Here is a 17,310-nt window from a genome sequence, read left to right as displayed (position 1 = left end):
TTAAATATTGTGTATTTTACAAAAATCGTTAACAGTGTACAGTACATGCAATCAAATCGAGCAAAATGATCAATATGTGCTGTGACGTGTCGCAGTTAATGTGTTTTTAAAATAAATAAAAAGTATAAAGCCAACAGAACAGAAATGGAATGGTGGACTGTTGTTCAAAAAAACTTGGTTGATTTAAGCAGGTCATTCCACCAGCAGAGGACAGTTAAGGTAAAGGTCAGAGCAAGTGATTTTGTGTCATTTGTTTTTCATTATACATAAAAGTACAAAAAATATGCATAACGCAACAAAATTATCATTAGCAAATAACCAATATTGTTTTATAATGTTTTACTATGAGAGATGTACATTTTGCATTAAAATTCTGTTTTATAAATGTCAAATATAATGTTATTCTTTTCTAACATACATATGAAATTGTCATTAAATAATGTACTGCAAACTTGTTTCTAAAATATATTTAAAAATCTGAGAAAACAAAATTTGGTTTTAAACAGTGACAAATCAGGTTTCTTTGGCTTGTAACACCATAGCAACAATTTGGCTTTTCACATAGAAATATGCAAGTGGTTTATATAACATTAAAAATATAATATAATATAACATAATATAATATAATATAATCCTGGCTGAGTCAGTTGGCATTTCTGTGTAGAGTTTGCATCTTCTGCCCCTGTTGGCGTGAGTTTCCCCTATAGTCCTAAGACATGAAGTACAGGTAATATGAATAAACTAAATTGGCCATAGTGTAAGAGTGCAAATGGATGTTTCCCAGTGGGTTGCAGCTGGAAGGGCTTTTGCTGTGTAAAACATGCTGGATAAGTTGGCAGCTCATTCTGCTGTGGTGACCCCTGATGAATAATTTAGAATTTAGAAAATTAATGTATAATATAATATAATATAATATAATATAATATAATATAATATAATATAATATAATATAATATAATATAATATAATATAAGGGGGTGCATCGGGTAGCACAATCAGAAAGTTGCTGGTTCGAGCCTTGGCTAGGTCAGTTGGCATTTCTGTGTGGAGTTTGCATGTTTTCCCTGTGTGCTTGAGTTTCCCCCAAGTCCAAAGACATGTGCTATAGGTGAATTGGCTAAGCTAAATTGTCTGTGGTGTATGTGTGTGAATGAGTATGTTTTGATGTTTCCTAGTGATGGGTTGGAGCTGAAAGGGCATCCGCTGTGTAAAACGTGCTGGAAAAGTTGGCGGTTCATTCCACTGTGGCGACCCCTGATTAATAAAGGGACTAAGTTGAAAAGAAAATGAATGAATGAATTATATTATTCATTATATTATTATATAATATATATATAATATAAAAAAAACAAAGAGGCATCCTCAATTGAAGAGAGCTGCTCACAGTAAAAACAAAAAAGATTTTTAAGAAACATGTTACATTTTGAAAGTTAAAATGTATAGATCACTTAAGAAATATTGCAGTTATGGCTGAGCTACAGAAAGTCAGTAATGAGCTGCAGGTGCATTGTCAGTGACAGAAATAGGGATCAGTGACAGAATACAAAAAAGGTGAGAAATAATGAACTTTATTCAGAACTACGTGGCTTTCAGAACTAACTATGCAGCTAACCATTTTTAAGGGTACAGATAAAATTATGAAAAAAAAAAAAGCAAAAAACTAAAATGACGTCTTGATTTGTTTGGAGAACAGTAGCTTTACACAAGTGCCAGCCCAGAAAAAATATCCAGGGACAAACTCCTCTGATTCCAAGTTTCCCAATTCCACATCCAATTCAATTTAATTTAGCAAAGACAAAATATTTGCTATTAACTGTAGTACTTCCAGATAAAACAGTTGGAAAATTCCAGGTTCCAGAAACCCCTTAGCCCTTTCAGTTCCTCTTTAAAGCATGACAATACAATCACCTCGGCTTTATAAATAATCCTGTGACTGGAAGCCATGGTATTTCTCCTTAAACAAAATAGGAACCTTCTGGGAATATTAAAACAAAAAGTGCAGGACAATGGCACATAGGCACTATATACATAGGCAAAATACCAGATTAGATAAGTGTGTTCAGAAAAGGGTTAAATATGTACTGTGAAATTGATGAATCACTTATCTTTCAGATTTTCATGAAAGAACCAAACCTACAAGGAAAGTGTACAGTAGCTAAATAAAAATGTAATTATACAAACGCACGAGTTAATTTGGTTTTAATAACAGCCTGAATATACTGTTTTAAATCACTAAATCCTGTATTTTTTTCAACATAAAGTAAACTATGACCCTGTGCTCTCCATCCTTAACAAAGCCATGTGTGGTATATCACTGTCTGAGCTGAAGGATAATATATATGTGAGGGTATTTTGCTTGAGCAGGCACATGTTTACACAGATCTCACATTTCCTGTCCCAGGTCTCCTGGATTTCCGTAGTTCCTGAGCCATTAGGTTCTGGATCCTGTAGCCATTGTAACAGGCTATTTTTCAGCACACATGGTCGCTTCTCCCTTCCTCTCGGGGAAGGGAAGAGACCCACAAGTAGACAGTATCTGAACACCCAGTAAACCTTTAAGAAGGGAGGACAGCGAGACTTGAGGTTAATATGAAAAGCACAAAACTGGAATGTAATTACAAGCTTGTGTTGCAGTAATCTTGGTGAGTATACGATGACACATTTATTATTTCTGCTTGTTTTTTTATTCTGGTTACAGCTTTTTCATTGTATGAAAAGTAATGTAGCCTATAAAGGTTGTTTATTAAGATTATCATATTCATATTATGAAAAGCAGTGCCAACTCGTGTAAGTGCATAAATGTATACCGTGAATGATGAAAATGGCTTTAATATTAATTCTGACTAAACCTAGAATGGATATCCGATTTGTTTAAGAATTAAATTAATCTTTTAAGTTTAGGTTTTGTCCTTACATTTTAAAATGTCATAACATTTCATCCAAAACGTAGAAGGAAAGAGAGTTTTAAATGTAATTTTGTTTTTCTCCCCCAAAAAGCTTCAAGCTGCAGCCATGAGGTCATCATCCTCTCGCCTTAGTTTTTCCTCTAAGGAACCCATATGGAACAGGTAGGAAGTCCTGCTTTTAGCTAAACTAGCGACCTAATGTCTAAACACTTGGTAGTTAATGGAAAAGGTACCCCAGTTGTGTGATAAGATTCCATTTGTCAAAGCGACGCAATAAAATTACTTCAAGTAAACTAGCATGCTTTTTACCTTTTGACCTTTAGAAGGCGCACTCGTTGCATGTTTAACATTCATAGATAATGTAAACTCAGCACTCCAACTTATGATTTATTACAAATTAACGACTTATAATAATACATATAGCATCAATACATTCAGTTATCTACTGTATAAATGTTAACATAAAAAAATGAATGCATAGTTTGACAATGCAATAAATGTAGGGTATATTGTCATGGTATCATATATAACAGAATATCTAGTGTAAACAGAGTTTTTTGGCCGACCTTTAATTATTTTATTTCAGTTGCTTTTCTAATTTAACAGGCTTAATTATTCACATAAACTATAATGGCGATGTAGCCTATAAAATAAGCTTATATAAGCGATATATAAAATTGTTTTACACCAGACTCGTGACATTTCTCCACAGTTTCGTCGACAAAAGGCTAGCTAGGCTAGCAACATTAATTTTAAATACCATTTTGCAGATACATGATGCTAACCGCTGGACCGCTGCCCACGGAGGCAGTATGAGTGGGCTTAGTGAGAGTAGAGGCATGCGCAGAGAGGGTGGGTGGATGAATGTAGAGCAGAGAGCGTGAGTGTGTGTGCGCGCGCGGATGTCACACTCCGCGTTGCGCATTTCACACGATCTGAACGCAGAGAGCGATCAGGCGTTTGACAAATAGCGGGCTATGAACGCATGCACTGGCACCAATGCACGGGATTATCATTTGCGAAAACACTAGCAGAGTTTTGGTCGTAAACATCACGCGAGGGGAACGTTATGTGGGCATCATTTTACGTCGCGTGCTGTAGGAATCGCAACTAAACAACTCAGATAAACTCTGAGCTGAAGTGAGGGGCGAGAGCCTGACATCGTGCCATCCCAGTCCCCGTGGAAACGACCGAACCCCTAAATAACAGGTCGTTGGATTTTATGCTGGCATAATCGTTTAGCGCGTGCTAGTAGTTTGTTTTGCGCGTGCTGCTGCTGCAGCAGGCATCTCACGCACCGTTAGCTCAACATCTCCACGGCCTCGGAAGTTCATTTGTTTTCTCTCTCTCTCTCATTTTAATGCCATCGGTCATCTGAACGCACATTTCTATCTATTCTCTGGTCGAACCACGCTTTAGGATGCCAGATCAAATATCGGTGTCGGAGTTTCTGTCGGAAACAACAGAGGATTACAACTCTCCCACTACATCCAGCTTCACCACCCGCTTGCAGAGCTGCAGGAATACAGTCAGCGTGTTAGAAGAGGTATGAAACTGCTTGCTTTTCTCATGCAGCGCTGCAATGATGCACTGGACCTGTGCACAGATTCTGTAATGCATTGCATCTGTATATATTAATCAGTACCTGTTTACATTAGCGTCTTGCAATTATTTACATTCTTACTTAATACAGTGCTATACAAGTTTACAGTGGTGTCTTGCATAAAATATTCCTCTTTATATTATTGCTGTGCGTCAGTGTGTTATAGCATCTGATATTAAACAGTGCTCAGCGTATATAAGCACAACCCTTACAAATCTATCTTTTAAATTCATATTTTTAATAGGAAGCTAGAGAACATTGTATTTGTGCATATACATTAGATTAGCCAGTACAAAAGCCAAATCTGAAGCTTATCTAACAAAACAACTTACGATTACGGTCCGAAAACGAGTACACCAAAATATGTTATAGAAAAATATTACATACAAATGTAAAAAAAAATCGAAATCAGAAATTTTGTAGATTGTATTTTTTTCCCAATATTTTGCTTGAATTTAATTGTATTATTTTCAAATTTCTAAATATGTTTGGTAAAAAAAATTTATTTGAATAAATATATCCGTGTAATAAATCTGAATTGTTTAAATGCATCAAAATATATTGTCCATATTGACTGAGATATGGATACAAATATTCATTTTAAAAATGGGGTGTATTCAATTATGCTGAGCACTAAGTGCATTGCATCTGTTGCACCTGTTTACATTTAGCCGGCAGCTAGCTCTCTGCAACTCTCACATCGACCACTAAAGCTAGGCAGGGCAGCGCCCGGTCAATACCTGGATAGGAGACCACATGGGAAAGCTAGGTTTCTGCCGGAAGTGGTGTTAGTGAGACCACCAGGGGCGCCCAACCTGGGGTATGTGTGGGTCCTATCGCCCCAGTATAGTGAAGAGGACTCTATACTGCTTAGTCAGTGCTGTCTTTTGGAAATTTACCCACTGGCCTCTGTCCATCATGGTCTCCTAACCATCCCCATATCATAATTGGCTTCAGCACTCTGTCTCCTCTCCATCAATCACTTGGTGTGTGCTGTGTGGTCTGGCGCAATATGGCTGCCGTCGCGTCATCCAGGTGAATTCTGCACACTGGTGGCGGATGAGGAGATTCCCCCTCAAAATGTGTAAAGCGCTTTGAATGTCCAGAAAAGTGCTAAATAAATGTAAGGAATTATTATTATTATTATTATTATTATTATTTGTTATTTTCAGCTGTATAGATGCATCAATTACAAATTAAACCAATTAATAACATATGGCATGCTTATTAAGTTTGCCATATTAATTACATTTATCAATTGCATTTTTACAGTGGTTAGATGTTTTAGATCTGCCTGTACTGTAGCATCTGTTTGATATTTAGCATTTTGTGCATTACATTTTTTTTGCAGTACTTTATTGCGTCTCTACATTGGCTATTTAGCACCAATGAATCTGTTTTGTATTTGACTATCATTTTATTTTGGTACTAATTGCATATGGATGTATTACAGTATTGCATCAGTTTGCATTAGAACTTTCTTAAGCAGTTCGCAATAATACTTTGTTTTAGTACATACATAATATTACATGGGAAAATCACCTTTGTTTGTGTGGCTAATTTGCATTAGTGCATTCTATATCTTTCTATGTTGCATCTGTTCTGTGCATATAACATCAAAGAGACAATAAACAACACTCTTCAGTGTGGGCAGCAGTTTTGCTCAGCCAGCTGGTTTGGTTTCTGTTTACTGACGAACTGTTTGGTGTAAGCTCTGAGAATCATTTCTTAGATATGTATGGGATGATTTAGTGATTCATAACAACTTGTGTACAAAATAGTTGATGTAAAATTTACAGCAACCATTTTGTACATAAGTTGTTATGAATCACTTACTTTAGCTTGGTTCGGCATATTCATTTTTATTTAAAGCTATTCTTAAAATAAGTAATTGAGCCAGTCAAAGATTCCACTGAACACCTGCTCTGATACAAAAGGTGCTGTTCTGCCTGCTCCGCTAGAATTTTGGTGAAGCATGGTGAGTTTTAAATGCTTTAAAAAGCACACAACATTTAGCAGGGCATGTTATTGTTATCAGCGAAACCCATATCTAGACCAAATCAAGCTGTTGTACATATAAGATTTAGCCAATATTCTTCTGGATCTTTTGCTTTATCTTATGTGGTGATCTTATGTGGTTGTATTTGGGTAAGAATGCTAATGCTAGAAACACTGGTAAAAATCCTAAGTACTGAATTGGGTTTTATTGAAGTACCTACAATACAAGTGGAACTCATTGTCTTCAGAAAAGTTTAGACAGCAATTGTTCTTTATAATGCATGTTATATACCAGCACAGTTGCTTTGTTATCAGCTCTAACCAAGAAAATCTAGTATTCCTGCTGTTCTGTGTCACCTGTTTTTTAAAGATTTTCTTTGTATGTAGCGTAATGTCACAAAGCTAAAGTTGGTTTAATTTTGGAAATTGGTATTGGAATCAGACATAAGCAATCAAGATTGGTACATAACTACTTCTAAAATTCAGCAGCATGCAGTTGTACCACTTCTGCTGATGTCGACGACAGGAAGCAGTTCTCGCAATGATTTGAACATAGAGTGATGAAATATCACTTTTAAGTACCACTTCCCTTTTAAATTAAGTAGATATGGCCATCTTCAACAACATGAAGCCAGTAGACTCAATATTCAAGCTTTCTTTGAAATCAGAAGCAGAAGGTTAAAATGACAGATTGCAGTTTTCTAAACATTAGTTAAATAAGCCAAGTCAGCTTTTTTTCTATAGCACTTTTTACAATGTAGATTTTGTACAAGCCACTTTATATACACTCAACAAAAGTATTAAAGGAAGAGGTTTGTTTTTGCTCCCATTTATCATGAGCTGAATTCAGTTGCAGTTTTTCAGTACACAAAAAGCCTATTCCTCTCAAATATTGTTCACACATTTGTCTAAAAGGGCTTAATATTATTTTTGTTTTATGTGGACCTAAAAGTATTGTGATACTGTGTCTGTTTTGAGGATGTTTTTTGGTACCTTTCTGGACTTTGAACATGTTTGGACCTATAGGGCTGGGTGATAAAATTGGTATCAGTATTTTTTGACAGAACACCATTGTCAATAATGATTAAGAAAAGATTGGTATGAAGTTTCGGTACGAAGACTATAGTTTATAAAATGTGGCTGCTTAGCGCACGTCTTGGAAGGAATGTCAATAATTCAATGGAGGCCCGCAACAGGCACAAAGCACACATGGTGTGTAAGCGGCGCACACATGACTTGCGCACATTTTCCAGGTAAACCTAGTTGAAAAAACATCTGAAGTTTTCCGAATGCTGTAAATGCAGTGAACACACTGCGATTCGTGTAAGTAGAACTAACCAATCATACAACACTTTGTATGGAATATACACATTACAGTAATAATGGCAGACAAACACAGCGCATCCAAACACTGCAGTGCTTTTTACTTTTCTCTATAAACCTGCATCAGAGCTGCAGCAATGGTTTGTTCTTTTGTTACCCTGTGAGAAAACAGTTGATGGTCGTATAGTTACAAGAGACGTTAGGGGAGGGTGTTTGCAAAGCACATTGAAAATGGTAAAGGAAACCACGTGCTTGCGCTTGTCACTTCAGGTCAGAATAACAACGCATGCGAAAATGAATGTTAGGATGTAAAAAAGGATGTAAGGATGTTGCCAGAGTAGCTTTTTGGTTTCTTTTCTTGTGCATCCCAGCCAATAGCTCCCCAACTGAAAGATTTTTTTACCATAGGCGGTAATTTAGTCATTCAGCTTAACAATTTGTAATGTTGCAGTATGTATTTGAACAATGGTCGGTTCCTTTACTTAAAAACCCAGATTTGATTATCATAATTAGTTTTGTTTACAGAGTTTGAGTACTGTATCATTATTATTCACACCTTACAGATGTTGATCTACCTCTACCGTTGCACACACTTTGTAACATTTTATTTATCAAGTTTAAGAGTATCTTTAACATGTTTATTTTATTATAAAAGATCTGATATTTTGTTTACATATTCTTTTCACTATTAAAACTATTTGCCTTCGTAATGTTGGTAAATTAAAATAAAGTGGTTAAATAATAGTAAAAAAATCCTAATATTCCTAAATGTATTGTTAAAAAAGATTCAGTAATTATCAATACTAAATAATATGAAATATGATATCGTTATATTTTTTTGCAATATCGCCCAGCCCTATTGGGACCATAGCTGTCTATGGAGGACCATAGCTGTCTAGGGAGCTCTCAGATCTAACCTAAAATATCTCTGTAATATTTGTGTTTGGTTTGAAATGGCATGAGGTTGAGTAATTAATAACAGAATTTTCATTTTTTGGTGAACTAACATCTTTAAGAAATGTTGCATCTTTTTTCGTTTTTTTGTGAAATAAGTAAATAAATGTTCACATTTAAGCTAGAATAAACAATAAGTGTCATGGTTTATGCATTGTACAAAACACATCTTAATTAATCATGGTTTCTTTCAACATGGGGACACTAGTGATATCAGTCAGTAGCTGGCTTAACTGGCCGGATAAGTACTTTTTAAAAGTATATTTTCAAAATTAAAAAGTAATGCATTAATGTACTATTTTCTAGAAAAAGTTTGTGTAACTTAAGTTATATTTAACCCCTTACCCCTAATACTGCTTGACAAATTGTTTAAATTTGTATTTAATATTATTACATTAATGTCAGCATCAAGCATTATTTATTGTGAATACATTGTCCAAGCATTCATCGAGGCAATTACATGTCCAGTGTTATAATGCATTTGAAATCTGCTGCAGTGCTTATCGGTTGTCTCGAGGTGTATTGATGTGGTGTGTGTATCTATGCTGATGGAACAGATGAAGGGATTGGAGAGATTGTGCTGAAGGCTTCCAGTTTGATACTGTGCTCCATTACGTAACACACAGTCCTCACGGCAGAGTAACTTAAAGCGTTAGTTGACCCAAAAATGTAAATTCTGTCATCGTTTATTCACCTTCCAATTTTTGCAGACCTGTTTATTTTTTTGATATTTTGAAAACTGGTAATTTGTTTCCTGCTATGACAACACCATTCATTCATTCATTCATTCATTCATTCATTCATTCATTCATTCATTCACACAGACACAGAACCATTTTTATTGTGGTGATTTCAGATTCACAAACAACAGTTTATGTTGTGATTTGATTAGGTGTACAAATCTTTTATTCAAAATAAAAATGAGTTTTTATGACTTTCATAATTCAGTTATCATTGTCTGCCATTCAGAAATCATATGATCCTACATCATAACATTTACAATTATTGTTTTGCCATATTAGTATTCTTGAGTATGATCATATGTTCTATTGAATCACAAGGAAATTATACAATGTTATATCTGAATTATCTCGATATGTTGTTAGAATCCAAACACCCTGAGAATGTAAGTGGTGATTTGATTACATTTGGTAATTTTCTTAGCTGATTAAATAGAAATGTTCATATCAGTACAGTATCAAACATCCGACCGGCAGATGTAAGATGCTATAAAATATCAACATTTTTATTCTGAAATAGGCATGGGCTGGTATAGGTTTCTGACGGTATGATAACCTTGGATAAAAAAATCATGGTATTGTAATTACTGCTCTAAAAATTTATTTTTAAATGTCTGGGTAAAAAAACAACAACTTTTTCACCCACTGAACACAATATATTTCATTTAAAGAAACATTTAAAATATTTTGTAACATTAAACATGTCAGGCTAAGTAATTCAATTAAATCATTGCCTTCTGCTATCTTCATGAGTTTTAAAAACACAGATTTATTTACAACACACAAAAACAAAACATATTTAAAAAAAGCTTATACCATATACCATATACCTTAGAAATGGTATAACAGACAATTTTAGTGGTTTTAAAACCTTGACTTTTCCAAACCTTAAAACCGGTTACTGTCCTATGCCCATTCTGAAACCCAAATCAACTACATTTGCCTTGTACTGTAAATCACTGTGTAAGATGGCCATTTTTTTTTACTTGTACAGCAGGCTAACTGCAAATTTTTCAACACTAATTTCTTTAGCAGCATGCTTTTTAGAGCAGAAGTATAACTTGGGCTTCACTATCTTTATACCTGCCTCCCTAGTAAAGGTGCAGTTTGCTGGAGGAGAGCAAATACTTTGCTAAGTAAATGTTATATCACAAGAAGAACTGTTATCGCAATTCTCAACAACAGTATCGCATGTTGCTTTTTTTCCCCAGTTTTGTACAGCCCTATTTTAAATGTATATGATTATTAATTAATACAACATTATTTCATCCATTTGTTGATTATAATAAAAAAGACATAGAAGCTACACAGTCTTGAGTTGGAAATAGCTGTTTTTCAATCAGGAAATAAAATACATTCATCATAACTTATTTGGGTAAATACACTTGACTGTGTACAGTCAGCATAGTTATTTAACTGTTGACTCTCAAAAGCCAGCAATTGATCTTCATTCCAAATTCTATAATTTATATTCTGATTATTTATTAAGCATATAAAATACAGAGTTGGTTTCTGTTTAAAAGGAGATCTTTTATGCAAAACTTGCTTTTGCATTATGTTTAAACAACAATGATGTGTCCACAGTATGTTAACAACCAGCATTCCTTTACTGCATTCTATATAGTCTTCTTTATAGTACCTCTACTGTGTACTATTTACAGTAGGGTCATTCCTCTCTTATGATTGGTGAGCATCTGCTCTACAGTATCAGCATAGATTCAGAGGTATCACTAAACTTTAATCATTCAAGAGCAGTGAATGATTTCCAATTTTCTATTGTATGTATGCTGCTATTTCTATCATTTGAATAATAAAATCTTATATAAATTTGCATTTTGTTTCCCATCAGTTGACATTTACAAACTTGGTTGATGTTAATATTTGGTGTGTTTATGGCCTTTTGTGACTGTTAATTTACAACATATAAAATATTTATATGAAAGCTATCTTTCCATACATTTGCTTTTAATATTTGAAGATTTAAAATACATGCAAATAATACATGCTGTGCAGCTCCACATCAGCATCCCATTTGCATTTGAATAATCACACACAAAGACAGCGTGTTTCTGCTTAAAACCCAAACAGCGTGGTAGAATAAATAAATAAATCTATGAAAATACACATTATGGGGATAACTGAAACATATCTTGTAAAAACTGGCATAAAACAGTAGGTCCTCTTTTAATGTACCATGTGTACCTAAAAAAAAATAAGTATAAAGTCTTCTGTGAATGAATTCGACCAAAAGAATTTGAGAAAAAGTGGTTGTGAGTGTGAAGGATTATGTAGGCAAGATCTGGCATGCAGAGATTCACATTTCATCCAGAGTAAACCTGGATTTCCAGCAGCATTCTACCCACATTTTGGTGTAAATTTATACACGATGTCCTAATGTTTCAGCCAGAGCAGACAGACTTGCAGTCAAATGACTCACAGCCTCTTATGAGATATAAACACATACGTACTCGGTCAGGTCACATGATGTTCATTTCATGTTGTGGGGGTGCAAAGCGACCGGATACTAATTGACACAGACAGTGCTGCACTGCAGGAAGCCTCTCGGCTTCACGCCATCTTTGTCCCATTCCATCAAGTGTCAAAAGGTTACAGCAAAAGACAACAGCTGGATTAGAGAATTGCATGAACTGCATTTCCTGTCTCCACAGCTAGACAATCACAGTAAATTACACACAAGACTATAGCAAATGAGTGTCTCACTCATCTTCACTGTCCCATCTTTCTCACTCACTGGGATGTTTTGTCTTCTTTTCCTAAAATGTAAACATGGCTTGTTTTCTCCGGTCAGTGTAAGTGGAAAAATATTCACGCAAGTTAATTTCAGTCCAAACTAATGTTAACCCACTGACATCTGCTGCACACCCTGTATTAGCAAAAGTCAGCACAACACATCTGTTGCTAATGCGAAACATAAGTTGGCCAAAGAGGTATTGGATAAACGTTGAGATCAGAGAGACTTGGACAGACCTTGAGATAGACCTCGAGATTGGATAGACCTTGAGATCAGAGATACTTTTATTTAGTCTCCTAAATAAAAGGTTTTAGGAGACATTTAAATCAATCAAAACTGAAGAGTATTAAATTTAGTTATAGAGCATTTTTGAGGGATGTAAATAATAACAGTGGTCCTAATGTATTTAACATTTTTAATTTCCATAGCCTCTGAGAATGCAAAAAGGTACACATATTGATAAATAATGTTAGGGCAGCTTTTGAAAAAAAAAGTTATGATTGCATTGCCTCTTGTTACGATTATGAAATAGTTTGACAATTGGCAGGTAGGGTTACCATAACATATCACAATACCATAAATTTAGGCCACGAAACTATACCAGCTGAAGTATCACGATACCAAGTAGTATCGTGATACTGTATTAATTCATAACTCAAATCTACGAAATAAAGCAAATTGTCACAAATACTATATTTTATATCTTATAATACTTCAATTTAATTCACAATTCCCTAATTATTAAAAATCTATTATTTGGACAGACATTCTGTTTTCGTACTGTGACTGTTTTGTTGTTATTGCAATAATAATAATAAGTAAATAAATAATTCCTGTTGCTATTTTTGGATTCTTTCATCTATTGTATTTTTTTCTTCAGTTTTGTCAGGTAAGAATCCAAAGTAATTACAAATTTCACTTTAGTGGGTTGTTCTTTTTTGTCACGGTCGTTGTAGCTAAATCATATTCATAAAAACAGAAATGAACTGATTCAGCTGTGTGTTTGAAGCATCAGAAAACCTGCTATAGCATAAAAAGCAACATTAACTAGAACCAATAATGACGATACCGTTTATAAACTACAGTGGCACTGCCAGTATTTTGGAGCCATAGTATCACGGTGCTACGAAAGTGCCAGTAAACCGTGCAACCCTGCTAGCAGGACAGATTCATGGGCCAATGACATCACCACATTGAAATGTTCTGTATTGCTTTTAGCATTTTTTTTTGTAATCAGATTTTTCATTCTGAACAATCTGGGAGGCAATATGATCATATTTAATTGCTAAACAAATCTATTTAACAATTTTCAGTTCTTTTATTGCTTTTGGTTTTAGATTTTAAGTTTTACTTACCCTAAAACCAGAAATATATTTTACACAAGTTTGTTAATGAAATGCTGAGCATTTGGTCTAGTGTTGGGTGAAACTGTCTCTAAGATCACTGAAAGATGATATTATCAGGAAAAGTTAGGGGTCATGTAGTGTAAGCCTATTCTATTTGCTTTTTAAAATAGTCTACTAGGCATGGGATGATAACCGGTTTTAAGGTTTACCGCGGTTTTGAAAAGTCAAGGGTTTAAAACCGTTATAATTTCCTTTATACCATTCCTAAGGTATTTGTATTTTTTATGTGTTTTTTTACGACTATTTTATTGAGTTTTGTTTAGAGCAACAGTATCTCCAGCAGAAAAGAACCCTCCACATCAGAAGCTACTGGTCAGTCCATGATTCAGGAAATATTTGAGAAACAAATCGCTTATAAACCAATATCCAAGCATGCTATAGACTTGAACATTGCAGTGAATGACTTTACTATAAAGAAAAAAAATATATATCCAAAGATGCCTTTTCAAGTCAAAGAAATCACACTGTGACAATGACAGCAGGAGTCAATACCTAATTTTGTATAACATGTCTCTTATTGAGTTTTTTCAAGTTTTTACACTAAATCAAACCCCAATACCCAAACTTACCCCAGACAGGTTTAGGTAAAAATAAGAATTAAATAATAATTCTTATTTTAAAAATATAATATTAAAATAAATAAATTAATTAAATAAATCTAATCAAGCACCAATCCACAACTTCAGACTTCCCAAGCTTCTTCAATATCTCAAGTTCAAAAACACCTCCCAGATATCACCAATTGAGAGGATTTTTTCCTTATTATATATATGTGAGCTTTTCAAGAGCCAAACATTTTATAAGGTTTCTCAACCAAAGTCCAATGGAGGGGCGATTTTTTTTTTTTTCCAACATAAAGCAATACAGCGCCTTGCTTGCATTAAACATAAATCGATAATTTTTTTTTTTTAGTAGACAAAGCACAACTGTCTTCATACACATTCAATAAACATAATCCAGGACATAAAGGAATTGGAGAGGAAATAAATTGTGAAAAATAGAGTTACCTCCACCCACAATGTTTGTACCTCCTCACACTGTCACACAAAATGAAAAAATGTACCTTGTATCTTATTGCATTTAAAACAAAGATCAGAGATATTAGGGTTGAATTTATTTAATCTTATAGGAGTAATACAAGTTCTCAGTACCCAATTATATTGTAGCAAACTCAATCGAGAATTCAATGTTTTTGATTGTGTATTCAAACAAATTATGTTCCAGTCCTCTACTGGAATATCCATTTTTGTATCTTGGATCCATGCAAGTCTTTTATTTTCAGAGTTTTTTTTATGATTTTCTCTTTTTTATTATTATTATTATTATTATTATTATAATTACTATTATTATTATTATTATTACTGTAATTCATCCTGTGATGGAACAATCTTGATCTGTAAGAGTTTCAATTACTTACTTGAATTATTTAGCCTGACATGTTTATTGTTTCAAAATATTTTAAGTGTTAAAATAAAAGATACCGTGTACAATGGGGAAAAAGATTGTTGTTTTTTACCCATACATTTAAAAAGAACATATTTTAGAGCAGTAATCATAGTACCATGATATCATGAAACCGTGATATTTTTATCTTATCATACCGTCAGAATCTTGTACCAGTCACTACATGAATGATCACAGGATTCACAGTTGTGTACCTGCAGCGCTTCTCAGATTGAGGAAACAGCGATGTTACTTTGTAATAAAAAGAATGTGATACTGTATACACAATATATATTCATTTATTTTCCTTTGGCTTAGTCCCTTTATTTATCAGGGCTCGCCACAGTGGAATGAACCATCAACTTATCCACCATATGAAACATCCATACAATACGGCCAATTTAGCGACCTTCTTGCTGTGAGGCGACAGTGCTAACCACTAACTGTACGTTCACAACGAAAGTGGCCAGAGCGTCAAAGTAGCCAGAAGTCTTTCATTTTCAATGGGAGCCAGCGGTGAGGAGCAGCATGTCACGTATTTGCCAGTATGTGCGTTGAGGAGAGTTGAAATCAAGTCAACTTCATAGTAATGAGCTATGACGCGATTTGGCGGCAAGCAGTTGGAATGTAGAAGTCCACCGCTTGAGAGGAGTCCAGAGAACACAGTCAATGTCAAATAAGGTTCCGAACATAGTTGTTCACAAGGGTTTGATTATTGTGGTTGCCGGATTTCCAATTATTTGCAATGTTTTCTTACAGGAACATACATTGAAAAAAGTTACTGGCGAGTTACTGGTGTGCATTAATGTTATCATTTTGTTTTTCTTTAAAAAAAGCGGGAATCTCATGTAGCAAAACAATATTGCTGCTTCAGGATATTTCAGACATATGGACACATTGGATAATTAAGTTAAGCAAAGCCACACACATGCAACCTGGACTTCCGTAGTTAAATGAATTTGATTAAAAAAAGCTACATTTTCACGCTACAAAGTATGTTTAATGCGGGAATGCAACTCATGTGATATGCTGAAACGGTCCCTTTAAATATGAGATCAATGTAGCGATTTTTGACGCTCTCGCCGCTGGAGCTGAAGGCAGACAGCGTTGTCGCCAGGGTGGCCAGAGCGACCTTTCACGCTCTCTCCGGCTTCGGTATGAATGCACAGTAAGCCACCATGTCGCCCTACACAATATATATATATATATATATATATATATATATATATATATATATATATATATATATATATATATATATATATATATATATATATATATATATATATATTAACTTGTATAAACAACATCCTAACAAAAACTAGGAACTAACTGTGAGACAATAAAAATATAAAAATATATGCTAGTTTTGTAAAAAAAATCAAGACAACCCAGACTGCAGAAAGATGATCCTGAAATTTTTTTTTTAATTCACAAGTGCAAGATTGAAGTTTTATTTTCATTGTGAGTGTGCTACATTTTAAAATAAAATTTAACTTCTTAAATACCTACTTACATCTATCTTATACAGTATGTGCATACATAAATATTGGGTAAATTTTATTTTGAAATAATTTTAGTCAAATTCTATCTAAGATTTCAGCATTACTTAATGTGAACTTAAAGAGTTGGCCTGTAGGGAGGATGTAATCTGAGAGCTGGTTTAGCAATATACCAGAAATGGCTATGTATTGTTTTGTCTTACTCACTTTATGATGGCTTCATGCCTACTTTCAGTGCTATAGGTTTGAATATCCTTTTGAAACAGGTTGGGTTGTATTGCGTTCTCTTTCTGGTCATTTGTGCCCAATTATCATATCGCGAGCATGTTTCAATTAACGTTCATTTTCTCTTATGAAACATGTGGTGCTTTTACAGTGATATCATGCTCATGTGTAATGGATCACATCAGGGTTTGCATCGCCACAGTTGCCCTGTCGTCTTGCAGCATGTGTGTATTAAACATTCTCAATTGGATTAAACCCCTGTTTACTTTTACAGTATATCGTTGTCCTCTCTCAGGCCATCGGTTTTGTTTACATGTGCCATGGGCAGCATTTTTCCTCTGAATGAGGAAAAGTCCACTTCATGAATCACCTCTCTGGCCGGTTGCCTCTTAGCTCTGCGGGCCACAGCCTAAACGAAAACCATCTGTTGGATTCGGGGTCCCACTATGCGCATGGGG

The 17,310-nt window shown here is 34.5% G+C and overlaps 1 protein-coding gene across 1 annotated transcript in view; it reads left to right on the top strand.

The window, feature by feature from the left end:
- Positions 1–2,495: 2,495 nt before the first annotated feature.
- Positions 2,496–17,310, top strand: part of asap1b (ArfGAP with SH3 domain, ankyrin repeat and PH domain 1b) — a 170,673-nt gene continuing 155,858 nt past the window's right edge. Inside the window, exons 1-3 of the mRNA XM_056450672.1 lie at positions 2,496–2,642; positions 2,998–3,068; positions 4,326–4,452. Coding sequence (XP_056306647.1) covers positions 3,013–3,068; positions 4,326–4,452 — 183 coding nt within the window. The 5' untranslated portion in view covers positions 2,496–2,642; positions 2,998–3,012. The remainder of the gene's footprint in view (positions 2,643–2,997; positions 3,069–4,325; positions 4,453–17,310) is intronic.

This window comes from Danio aesculapii, chromosome 24 (assembly GCF_903798145.1).
Source record: "Danio aesculapii chromosome 24, fDanAes4.1, whole genome shotgun sequence".
Taxonomy (NCBI): domain Eukaryota; kingdom Metazoa; phylum Chordata; class Actinopteri; order Cypriniformes; family Danionidae; genus Danio; species Danio aesculapii.
Note: the sequence above shows the minus strand (reverse complement) of the source record. Positions and strands in the feature narration are given on the sequence as shown.